Genomic DNA, 12373 nt, shown 5'->3' with positions numbered 1-12373 from the left:
GGGCCCCTAAGTGGAGACAGGCATAGTCACAGGAGGCAAAGCAGAGTCAGTGCAATAATCTAGGCCCCCGCAGAGGTGAGGGGGTCAGGAGCTGAGAGGGAATCGGGAAAGGCTTCGTGGACACAGTGGCCTGGAAGAGTGAGCAGAGCTGACCAGAGGGGAAGGGTGGGATGGGTTCGTGGAGCCATATCAGGCCCCCAAGTCTTGGGTTCTTCTGGGCGGAGGGGGAGGAAGGGAGCAAGGTCTCATGGGGCAGTGGGACTGACGGGGAGGCGGCTCACATGGGTCCAGAGGGCGTGCTGGACTGAGTTGGGGCCCCACGGTCCTGACTCCAAGCTCTTTCTCCATCCCCTGTCAGCGCCTCTATGTGGCTACGTCACGGCAACTGAAGCGGCTGGAATCTGTCAGCCGCTCACCTATCTACTCCCACTTTTTGGAGACGGTGACCGGCTCCAGCGTCATCCGGGCCTATGGCCGCAGCCAGGACTTCGAGGCCATCAGTGATGCTAAGGTGGACACCAACCAGAGGAGCTGCTACCCCTACATCGCCTCCAACAGGTCAGAAGCTGCTCCCTCAGCCCCTGCTCCTCCCATGAGTTTCCACCAGTGTCTCTGCGGGAGAGACCCTGGTGTTCTGGGTCCAAGCCCCTCCTTCCCTCTGAACAGCCCCCTTCTTGCATCTGCCCCGTTTCCTCCTTGCCTAATCCCCACAGGTGGCTGGGGGTCCGAGTGGAGTTCGTGGGCAACTGTGTTGTGCTCTTCACTGCACTCTTTGCTGTGATTGGGAGAAGCAGCCTGAGCCCAGGGCTGGTGGGCCTGTCTGTGTCCTATGCCCTACAGGTAGGCAGAGGTCTGGGTCCTGGGTCAGGGCCGCCACTGGGGCAGAGGCCACACAGGTTTCACAAGCATCTCCTGGGCACCTCGCTCTGCCCCAGGTGGGGTCCAGCCACAGGTTCTGCTCCCTGGGACTGTGAGCTCCCAGTCAAGTGTGGAGAGTCACTCCTACCAGCAGGGGATGGTACTGTGGGGTGCACAGACCTTAGTGGAGGAAGGAGCCCAGAGGAGGTCTCTACCCTGGAGTGTTGGAGAAATTATCTTGGAGCTTGGCCCCAAGAGACAAATAGAATTTGTCCTGCCTGCACAAGATCTAGAGGTCAACCCTGACAGGGGTTCCGGGGGCAGGGGGCAGGGACGTGGAGAGCTGGAATACACCTCATGTCACAAGCCTGCAGGGAAAGTACACGGAGCAGGTAACTGGAGCCTGGGAAGGTCACCCTGATATCAGCCTATATTGTCAAAGCGTTAAATAACTGCAGATGGAATTTTTGTGAAGCAGATCACATTTGCAATGCCTCAGGTGACTCAAGTCTTGAATGTTCTGTAAACAAAGGACAATCCAGACAGGTCAGTCTTCTCAAACTTTCATGTGCATATGAATCACCTGGAGATCTTAAACTGTAGATTCTGATACAATAGACCTGGGGCTCTGGCTTCAGCGTTGTCTATCAAGACTCCTTGATCCACAAAGTGTGGTCCAAGGACCAGCTGCATCAACCTCATCTGTGAGCTTCTTAGCCATGTAGAATCTCGCGTCCCACCACACACCTACTGAATTAGAAGCTACATTTTAACAAGATTCCCTGGGAAATCTTTCTTGTGCATATTAAAGTTTAAGAAACACTGGGCTGGGTGGCCTTTTGTTAAGTCTGCGTTGTCACTGCCTGAGGTACAGTTGTGATTTGAGCCCCAGGTGGCACATCTATGGGTTTGCCCAGGGCCCCCTGGGTCATAGCTGGGATAGGATAGGAGCATAGTCAAGGAGTCTGAACTCCTCCCAAAGCCATTTCAGGGGGAAGAGAGATTGCCCCGCTTATGACCCAGTCCCTTTGGCTAGGTGACGTTGGCTCTGAACTGGATGATACGAACGATATCAGACTTGGAGTCTAATATTGTGGCCGTGGAGAGAGTCAAAGAGTACTCCAAGACGGAGACTGAGGTGGGTACGGGATGAGCCTGGGGCAGGGAGGGGTGCTTGGTGACCCACCATCCCTACACCCCCAGGCCAGCTGTTCAGGTGGCTCTTCATTCATTCATTCATTCATTCAACCCTTCTTGAGTGTCAACCAGAGGTCTATGTGAGGAGGTGTAGAGCAAGACAAGGTCTGCCCTCAAGCAGTTCCTGATGTAGTGGGAGAGGACAGCTCCCGTTGTTCCAAGCCCTCCTTGGTCACAGTACCTTGTCCTCCCTGGGACCCCCCAGTCCCGTGCCCTGCCTCTGTCCCTCTGTCCATGAGCTCATCCAGCCTGGATCCTATGCTCCACCAGTGCCAGCGCTCTCAAGTCCCTTGCCCTTCTCTCTCTCAGTCATCCTCACCCCAGACGAGCCCATCTGTCTACCTTCTGAAACATGCCGGTGCTCAGCTGCTAAAACGTTGCTGGAGAAAATCATTGATTTTACTTCAAGTTTATAACCACACACCACGGCTGGGTGTTCCTGTTTTGCTTCTCCAAGAAGCATGTGTTCCCACTTTCAGAAAGTTCTGTTTCGACCATTCTCTTTCCTTAAACCCCCACATCCCCTTCTCCCTGTGCTCAGTCATCGACCGAATCACTCAGTCATCGGTCATCATAGGCTCAGTCATCAACCTTGCCTAACGCTTCAGTGAGAAAACGGCTTACAAGATGTGAACTCCCTCAGCCTTCCTGCCTCCAGACTTTCAAATCTGCCTGTGTCCCTTCCACCTTCTTCCTTTCTCATTTCAAAGTCCACTCCCTCTACTTCTTTGCATGGCCACCCAAGGACTTCACTTCCTCAATCACACCCTCCATCTGCTACATCATCCATCTTGCTCCCTCTGTTGGATGATTCCCATCCACACGCAAAAATAAGCTCTTGTAGCTTCCATTCTAGACACTCAAACCAACCCTCCCTTTCCCCTGTATCCTATGTCCCATTTCTCTGTTCTCCTTTGTCGTGAAACTGGCTTTAAAATATGGTCTGCAGGTGCTCTCCCCACTGCCTCATCACCCTGTAGCCTGGTTTCTGGCCCTATCACTCCACTGAACCCACTCACCAATGACTTTCCCGCTTCCCGACCTAGGGACACTTTTCTGTTCTCATCTAATTCAACCTCTCAGCAACATTCAGACAAAATAGCCCCTCGCTCCTACTTGGAAAGCACTTCATGGCTTCTGTGACCTGAGCTCCTGCCCTGTCAGCCCCCATTGAGCCCCACCCCACCTGTTCCTCCCAACCTGGCCTCTCCTGCCCATGGGGCCCCCATCTACCCCTGTCTTCCCCATGCATCCCCTATCATTCCCTCATCCCCCATTCTCTGGGATCTTCAAATTCTCCCTCTTTGTGCCTAGCATTCCCATATCCCCTCTCTACACACATGATCCTGTCTCCACATTCTCAAAAATTCTGCCCCCAACCCTACTGTCCATTCTCTTGACACCTCCTCAAGAGAGCGGTCTACCTATACTGGCTGCTTTGCTTTTTGACTGCTGACAGTCTGAACCCCCATTTCAAAACACCCTCCACTCTCCCTCCCCTAAATAGCAGCAGGGAGATCCTTTAAAAACACACCAAATCATGTTATTCCTCTGTGCATGGCCCTACATCTTACTCAGGGTAAAAAAACACAGTCCTTAAAATGGCCAGCAAAGCCCTATGTGATGGGGCCATCCACTACTTGTCTCCTACCTCTCACCTTTGTCATTGCGATCCAGAACACACCTGGAAGTACTTGTACTTGCCGTTCCCTCTGTCTGGCATGCCCTTCCCCCAGATATCTACTTGTCTTGTTCCTTCACTTCCTTCAGGTCTTTATTTAAATATCACCTCCTCCAGGAAGCCTTCCCTGACCACCCTGTACAGAATAGCAACACCAGACACTTATCCACACTCATCACCATCTGACATTATGTAGACTTACTTATTTGTCAACTGTATGCCCCCCTAGACTCGGATGTAAGCCTCATGGGGACAAGGACTTTGTCTTGTTTACCATTGTTGACCCCACTACCTGTCACGGAGTAGCCACTCAATAATAAAGAATGGTGAAAAGGGAAGTGAGGGCAGGTGGGAGGGGCCGCTTAGGGCCGTGGGGCACGGGGGAATAGGGAAGAGCAAAGTTCTGTGGGGAATAATGTCAGAGGGATAAAGAGACATTGAACCACAAGGTTGGGCCACATGAGCACCAGGGCCTCCCCGCCAGGGTCCCTGGTGGGTGAGGATGGCAGGGGCCTGGGGAGGGAGGCAGACCAAAGTTGGGAGATGGCTGGGCTGGGGAAGAGGTGCCCCTCTGATGAGGATCCTGTCTTCCCCTGGCGGCCAGGCCCCCTGGGTGGTGGAGGGCAGCCGCCCGCCAGCGGGCTGGCCACTGCAAGGTGAGGTGGAGTTCCGGAATTACTCTGTGCGCTACCGGCCGGGCCTGGAGCTGGTGCTGAAGGACTTGAGTCTACAAGTGCGAGGTGGCGAGAAGGTGCGTGTGGGGCGGGGTTTTCCCTGGGAAGCGTGGGTCTGTGGGATGGCAGGGGCCCAGCCCAAGGGTCTGCTTGGCCTCCCAGGGGAGTCCTGGCAACAGCCCCGCTGACCCCCAGCCTCCCCCTGACGGCTCCCCACTGCCTCCAGGTGGGGATCGTGGGCCGCACTGGGGCAGGCAAATCGTCCATTACCCTCTGCCTGTTCCGCATCCTGGAAGCCGCGGAGGGCGACATCCTCATCGACGGCCTCAATGTGGCCGACATCGGGCTCCATGACCTGCGTTCTCAGCTGACCATCATCCCCCAGGTAGCAGCCTGGCGTGGGCTGGCCACACTGACCAGTGACTCTGGCGGCAGGTCCCACCCCTGTTCTGTAGCTTGGAGTTCAAGACTGGGACCTCTTTCTGGGAGGCTGGAGCAGAGCCACAGAGCGGCCCCCCGTCGTGGGTCTGGAAGGGTCAGACGTCTCCTGCCCAATAAGACCCTGTCCTCTGACCTCTTGGACCAGCAGAACAACAGGCCCCTCCACACAGCCCACCCCAGAGGCCTTCTATCCTGGCCTCCTGGTTTCATAGCTCTGAATTACATTTCACTTTTTCTGACTCCTCTGGGGTATTTTTTTCTGCTGACTGGACACTTTGGAGTCAGATTAGCGGTTCAGGTTTCTGCCTTAGCGCAGGATTTTGGGTTGGCAAAGCTGAGGTTTATCACTTCCCCACAGGCGTTTTTCTATCTCCTTGGCCATTGCCTCCCTCCTGGAGGGCTGGAGTCAGAGTGGGAATGCCGCCACCTCAACCCCTTTCTTGTTCCCTGACCTTGGGGCCCATGGCTTCCTATGGGGCCTGAGCTGCCTCCCTCTGAGGCCTTGCTTTGTCCCCAGGACCCCATCTTGTTCTCGGGGACCCTGCGCATGAACCTGGACCCCTTTGGCAATTACTCGGAGGAAGACATGTGGCGAGCCTTGGAGCAGTCCCACCTGCACACGTTTGTGAGCTCCCAGCCGGCAGGCCTGGACTTCCAGTGCTCCGAGGGCGGGGAGAATCTCAGGTAACAGCTGGGAGTGGGTGGGTCAGGAATAGCACTCTGCAGCACTATAGAGGGTCTAGCATCAAACAACACCAAATCCAGGCCAGCCCCCTCCTGCCCTCCCACTCCCATCTCAGCCAGCGTGAACTCAGGGGGCACAGGCCAGCCCCCTCCTGCCCTCCCACTCCCATCTCAGCCAGCGTGAACTCAGGGGGCACAGGCCAGCCCCCTCCTGCCCTCCCACTCCCATCTCAGCCAGCGTGAACTCAGGGGGCACAGTCTTGTATTGAGCATATTCTGTGTGCCAGGCACTTGCACTACTTCACTGACTCCTCACACAAGCTCCAGAGAAACTGAGGCAGGGCCAAAGTCACACAGCTGGGAGAAGACATGCCTGGGAGATTCCAAAGCCCTAATCGGTCCTCTCTTGGGAGATTGTCAATGTTGTGCTTGGCCTGAGGAGGGGCTGTGGACTGAACCTGTGGAGCAGATAAGAGGAAACCTACAGAGCTTTAGAGAAATCTTATATATTTTCCAAGGTGGATGCAGTTTTGTTTGTGGTTTAGAAGTGGGCAAAGTGAGCTCTCCGGGCCTTTCTTTGCTTCCTTATAGCCCCCGACCTTATATCACCAGTCGCTGTGCCGTGTATCAGGGAGGGCCAGAGTCACTTCTTACTGAGTCTAAAGGCTTGAGGCACTTGTACCCGTGTTAGTTGTGTGATTTGGAGCAAGCTGCTTAACCTCTTTGTGCCTTCTTTTCCTTTACGCTGATGGGATAATAACAGTCCCATACCTGTTAGCACCATGCCGCCCAATAAAAAATATACTATGAGCCACATATGTGTAAATAAAATTTGTCTAATAGCCACATTAAAAAAAAAGAAAAAGAAACTGATGAAATAAATTTTAATTGTGTATTTTACGTAGCCTAATATATCTAAAATATCATTTCAACATGTAATTGATACAAAAGCTATTACGGATAGTTTGCATTTTTTCAAGTATAAAATCCCGTGTGTATTTTTACACGTACAGCACATCTCAATTCAGACTTGTCGTATTTCAAGTGGTCAACAGTCACATGTGGCTAGTGGCCATCATTTGGACAGAGCAGTCTTAGGGTTATTGTGATGAAATGGAAAGCACTTAGACTGGATATACTCCTGAGAAACTTAGCTATTCGTATTATTCTACTCGGTCCATACCTATGGACTGGACTCTCTCCAGAAAAAACAAAAACAAAAATCTGTACATTTGCTCAGCACTTAATAGTGTTCAAGGCACTTTGGCCTCTACTGTCTCCTTTAATCTTTACTGCAGTCCTGTGGGCCAGAAATGAGGGTCCAGAGTATAAAATTATTTGCCCAAAGCTGCTCAGCTAGCAAGGGGTGGGGCAAGGACTCAGGGAAGTGGGAGCTTTTGCCCCAAAACTTTCCTAACTGCATCATAGTCACTGGTGGGATGCCCCCGCCTCCCCAGGCAGCCCTGTAAGAATGAATGTGCACAGTACTTGGATTTCACTTACACAACCATGTTGGGGGTGGCTGGCGGCCGAGCCTAGACTTTCAGACCCTGTGCCCCACAGCTGTTTTTTGGTCCATTCTCCTATCCTTGCTTGCCATCAGCACCTCTCCCCAGAGCATCCCCTCCATCCCCACATCCCCCAGGATCTGAGACAGAAATCCACTCCCCTCCTCCCTCATTGAGCTTGTAGCCACTTTAAGTGTAACCTGTATCCTATGCCAGTCCCACCATAAATCAGCCCTGAGCTCTATCTGGCGGCTCATTCTGCTGCCAAAACCTTCATTAGTTGCGGGAATAGGACGGGGAGAGAGCCTGGTCTTCACTCGGGCTGTAGTGACTCACCCCTGCGGGAAGGGCTGAGGTATTTGTCCCTGGGTGTGGGGGCTGCTGCAGCCTCTGTGGTTGGGAACACAGCCTCTCTTTGTTCCTTAGCTCTAGCTTCCAAGGCAGGAGGTGGAAGGTATGCGTTCCACCCCTCCCCCACCTTCCCAGGGACCAGACACGGGGAGCCCCCCATAGCCTCCTCTGCCCTGTCCCGTCCTTGTTCCCACAACGGAACCCTGACCTATATTCCCCATGGGGGCAGAAGATGACTGAATTGTGTGATATTAGGCTCAGCAAGATAACATGATGTGTGCAAATATCCAGGAGGAGTCATTTAAGTGTGTTATTACTAAGGTGTAAATGACTGATAGATTGAAGCAGAAAAACACGGTGACACTAGTTGAGGAGTGAGGATAGGGAAGAAAGCACAGGAAGAAGAGGCCAGGGGTGCCAGAGACAGACTGGGGATTTCACAATGTTGTTAAGTACTGGCTCTACCCGCAAGGCCCCTCATTATCCCCGTGGTGTCCAGACCTCAACTCTGTGTTCCAGGAGTACTGGGCTAAGGCAGAAATGGGAGAGGTTAGACAGAGAGCCAGCCCTGGGCCATTGGGAAGGAGTGGAGACAGAAACAGTTTGGGGAATGAGGCCTGGGGGCAGGTTGGGGGCACCCAGCTAGAGATACCTTGCCTTCCCCATTTTCAGCGTGGGCCAGCGGCAGCTCGTGTGCCTGGCCAGAGCCCTGCTTCGCAAGAGTCGCATCCTGGTTTTAGACGAGGCCACAGCCGCCATCGACCTGGAGACTGATGACCTCATCCAGGCCACCATCCGCACCCAGTTTGAGGCCTGCACGGTGCTGACCATCGCACATCGGCTCAACACCATCATGGACTACACCAGGTGGGGCACCGGAACCCAAGCAGGGAGGGACCTGGTGGGGTCGCCTGGGCCGTGGGGAAGTGGCAGGCAGATTAAGGTTATCTGGATATGTGGATATGGGAGCCTCGTGGGATCGTCTAAGGTTTTGGGGGGAGGTTGCAGAACAGTGTGGGTTATCTGGGCACCGGGGGCACAGTGATGCTTTCTGAGACACAAGGGACGCTTTGGGGAAGGGGCACACTGGGGCTCCTTAGGCATGGCTCACCTCCCCCCCCACCCCTTAATACTATGAGGTGAGGGGAACCAGATCCTTCATGCCAAATCCCGTCACTTCCTGAGCACTGTTTCCAGAGTGCCCACATGGCCATGGCTTCATTTGAGCCTCATTCCCATCCTGTGAGGTAAGTGTACAGACCAGGAAGCCACTGAGGAAAGGTGCACGATGCTCGGGTCCCATGCGGAGTAGATGCTTTGTTGTGGGAAAGCAGAGGGCTGAGTCCCAAGCCTGGCTCTGCTGCTGCCTGCTGTATGACATTGGGCAATTCACAAAACCTTCATGAACCTCTCTCTCTCAGGGTTGTTGTAAGGAGTCAATGAAATAAAGCGTTAAAAGTGCAGGTGACTGGAGGGGTGGGATAGGGAGGGTGGGAGGGAGACGCAAGAGGGAGGAGATATGGGGATATATGAGTATGTATAGCTGATTCACTTTGTTATACAGCAGCAACTAACACACCATTGTAAAGCAATTATACTCCAATAAAGATGTTAAAAAAAAAAAGTGCAGGTGATCCTAGGAAGTGCTGTCCTTTACTGTAATTCTCCCTAGAACCAGCTTCTCAAAGGATTAGGGAAGGAGCCTTGCTCATGGTATCTTATGGCTTCGTTGGGGAGGCAGCTCACTCAGCCAAAAGGAAAAAAACGTGACCTGTTTGCTCACTGTGCCTAATGTCAAGGTGTGCTGCTGGAGGACAGGGGAGGGGCTGGGTGACTCAGAAGCCTGATGGAAGCGAGCTGGTGCTGGCCTGCCAGCCTGGCTCCCTTGGAGACACGGGAGCTCAGAGTGAGGAAGAGGCAGGAGGCTGCAACAAATCTATTCTGAAGGAGTATAGTGGGAGTACATCAACAAGGCTTCATTCACAAAACAAACAAACACCTGCAGGGCATGGGGAGGTGGGGAGATACATGGACAGGGCAATGGGCAGACCTTGGCCCTCTCTCAGAAGTTCCCCACACAGCTCCCAGGGGCTTGGGAACCAAGCTGAGAATGCCTGATGCTACTGTCTGTTCCATCCCTACCACACCGCCCCCCTCCACTCCCATCCAGGATCCCACTGGGAGAAGGGAGGGTGGGCAGGAAGGCCCAGGCCCTGGGTCCAGACAAGGGAAAGGGCTGGACTGAGAGGATCTCTTCCCAGGCCTAACTGAAAATGGTTTTCACCAGCAGCCCTGAGGGGCGAAAACTCGAACTGACCTTGGGGGTTGGGAGTTCAGTCATTCGAGTGGGGCAGGCAGAAATTAATCAAATAATCACGCTATTGAACGTGTAATTAGAGCCTTCAGGGAGGAAGCAGGGGTCCACACGTGTAGGCCAGAGGAAGCCAATCCACACAGGGCAGCCAGGACACTTACTCTCCAAAGGAAGGGAAGCACCAGCCAAGCCCTAAAGGATGAGTAAAAGTTGGGGAGCAGGGGAGGAGATGGGGTAGGGAGGGAGCTGAAAATTTCAGGAAAAGGCTGCATCACATGCAAAGGCCCTGAGGTAGGAGGGCACATGAGGCTGGAGTAGAAAGGGTGAAGGGGCAGTAGAACCAAGAGGAGAGGGAGAAAGAGACAGGCCTCACTCTGCTGCATTTTGAGGACCATGGGAAAACATTCAGTCCTTACCCTAAGGGCAATGAGAAGCCACTGAAGCGAGGGGGGCAGTCTCCTGGGCTTCAATTTGGGCAGTGGCTAGGCAGTGATATCCACAGACACACATCTTCCCAGGACACGTTTCTGGGAGTCCCATAGGTGGGGAAACAGAGCGGGTGCAGTCCAGGCCCTCTTATTGAGGAGCATCTCCTGGGACTTGGGGGAGCCTTTCTGCTCCTGCCTCAACCTGGGAGCCAGCCTGTTGGCCCTGCACCAGGTGCACCCTGTGTTTAGTTGGCAAGAGATTCTAATCCCAGGCCCAGGCTTGACTGTGTGTGTGTGGGCGGGGGGAGATCCACCCATCAGCAGCAGCCAGATTTGCAGCCAAAGTCCCACATTCCAGCATCAGGCCTCACTGCAGCCCAGTTTCCCGCCGTGTGCCTTTTTGAGTTGGCACAAAGCAGATGGAAGCACACAGGCCCTGTGACCCTGGCGAAGGGAAGGGCTCATTAGGGAAGGTTTTCAGAGCCGCGACTAGCAAAGATGAATCGGACCTTGTGTTTGATCCCAGAAATTGCCTCATCTGCCAGGACAGCAAACGGCGTGGCTAAAATAACCAGCCTTGCAAGCATGCACATGTGGTGTAGCGCTGTGTTGGGTGGGTTGACTGAAGTGGGAGGGTCGGCATGTCACTGCGGGGCCTGAGCAGTACCCAGAAGGGCAGGGTTGGACCAAACCAGATCTGGGCTGATGGAGACCTGACCACGTCTTTTCTTTGGCTAGGGTCCTGGTCCTGGACAAAGGGACAATAGCTGAATTTGATTCTCCAACCAACCTCATTGCAGCCAGAGGCATCTTCTACGGGATGGCCAGAGACGCTGGACTTGCCTAAAATGTATTCCTGGGATTTCTTCCTGGACATTCCTGGTTTTCATCAGGAAGGGAAAGGATACCAGATATGTCTACAGAATGGACTGAATGGCAAACGCTGGGGGCATTTGTCAGGTTTTTGTCCCTGTTAAGTGCCTGGCAGGATAACCATGCTAAATGCTCCAGGTGAGGAGGTGAAGCCCAAGAGGCAAATGACATGCCCAAAGTCATAGCTAATTTGAGGCAGAGCCCAGACTAGTCCCCAGGTCTCCTGATTCCCAATGTGGTGTTATTTCCACACTGTACTGTTTTCAATCATCATTTCATGGTATGACCTCCCTACCCCCATGATTTTTCATATTTTCTACTCTGAAGTTTTTTTTTTTTTTAATTTTAATAAAGCTTTTTCCTTCTGGAACAGAAGACTGCCAGGTCAGGCCGTCCCTAGGAACTGAGTCTGGTACTCTGGGGTGCTGGCCTGGATCCATTAAAAATGGAGCACTGATGAAATAAAGCTACGTGTCAACAATACATACACCCCAATGTAGCCTTTCTCTGTTCACAAGGTCTGGGGGCTAGGACCTTTAGAGGAGGCAGGGAGGAAGGAGGGAGAGACAGAGGTAACCTTTATACACATCTACATGGCTGGAATTATCTGAAAACTTCAGACCCAAGAACTTTTGGCTAGAGATATTGTCTTCACAGCCAAAATTCACTGGGTAATTGCCAGTAGTTCCTGCGCTGCTGTGCAGATATTGTAAAAAGGTGAGAAATAAAGCCCCTGAAATCTGACCCGAGGTCTCTTGGGAAAGCTGCTGTGAACACCTCCACATTTTTTTTTTAAGTTCATTTTATTTTTTAAATTTATTTATTTTTGGCTGCGTTGGGTCTTCGTTGCTGCACGCAGGCTTTCTCTAGTTGCGGTGAGCGGGGGCTACTCTTCGTTGCAGTGCGCGGGCTTCTCATTGCGTTGGCTTCTCTTGTTGTGGAGCACGGGCTCTAGGCACGCAGGCTTCAGTAGTTGTGGCACATGGGCTCAGTAGTTGCTGCTCACGGGCTCTAGAGCGCAGGTTCTCAGTAGTTGTGGGGCACGGGCTTAGCTGCTCCACGGCATGTGGGAACTTCCTAGACCAGGGCTTGAGTCCGTGTCCCCTGCACTGGCAGGTGGATTCTTAACCACTGCGCCACCAGGGAAGTCCCGAACACCTCCACATTTATGTCATCCCTCAGACCACTACGCCTGCTTCTCTAGGGCAGGGGTCCCCAACCCCCGGGCCGTGGACCGGTACCGGTCCATGGCCTGTTAGGCACCGGGCCGTACGGCAGGAGGTGAGCAACGGGCAAGCGAGCAAAGCTTCATCTGCTGCTCTCCATCGCTCCCCGTCGCTTGCATTACCGCCTGAACCATCCCC

General features: G+C 53.4%; 1 protein-coding gene across 4 annotated transcripts in view; it reads left to right on the top strand.

The window, feature by feature from the left end:
• ABCC3 (ATP binding cassette subfamily C member 3) overlaps nucleotides 1-11492 on the top strand; it is a 42842-nt gene extending 31350 nt beyond the window's left edge. For 3 of the 4 annotated variants that reach the window (XM_082440293.1, XM_082440292.1, XM_082440295.1), the window contains 8 exons: nucleotides 359-558; nucleotides 714-840; nucleotides 1895-1996; nucleotides 4341-4487; nucleotides 4637-4795; nucleotides 5369-5535; nucleotides 8067-8261; nucleotides 10875-11492. In XM_082440293.1, the coding sequence (XP_082296419.1) occupies nucleotides 359-558; nucleotides 714-840; nucleotides 1895-1996; nucleotides 4341-4487; nucleotides 4637-4795; nucleotides 5369-5535; nucleotides 8067-8261; nucleotides 10875-10983 (1206 nt within the window). In that variant the 3' untranslated portion in view covers nucleotides 10984-11492. The remainder of the gene's footprint in view (nucleotides 1-358; nucleotides 559-713; nucleotides 841-1894; nucleotides 1997-4340; nucleotides 4488-4636; nucleotides 4796-5368; nucleotides 5536-8066; nucleotides 8262-10874) is intronic. The other variant, XM_082440294.1, reaches the window with a different exon arrangement.
• The last annotated feature ends 881 nt before the right edge of the window (nucleotides 11493-12373 follow it).

The sequence above is a fragment of the Balaenoptera physalus genome, assembly GCF_965194825.1.
Source record: "Balaenoptera physalus genome assembly, chromosome: 20".
Classification (NCBI taxonomy): domain Eukaryota; kingdom Metazoa; phylum Chordata; class Mammalia; order Artiodactyla; family Balaenopteridae; genus Balaenoptera; species Balaenoptera physalus.
The sequence above is the reverse complement of the archived record's forward strand: the minus strand, read 5'-3'. Positions and strand labels throughout refer to the sequence as shown.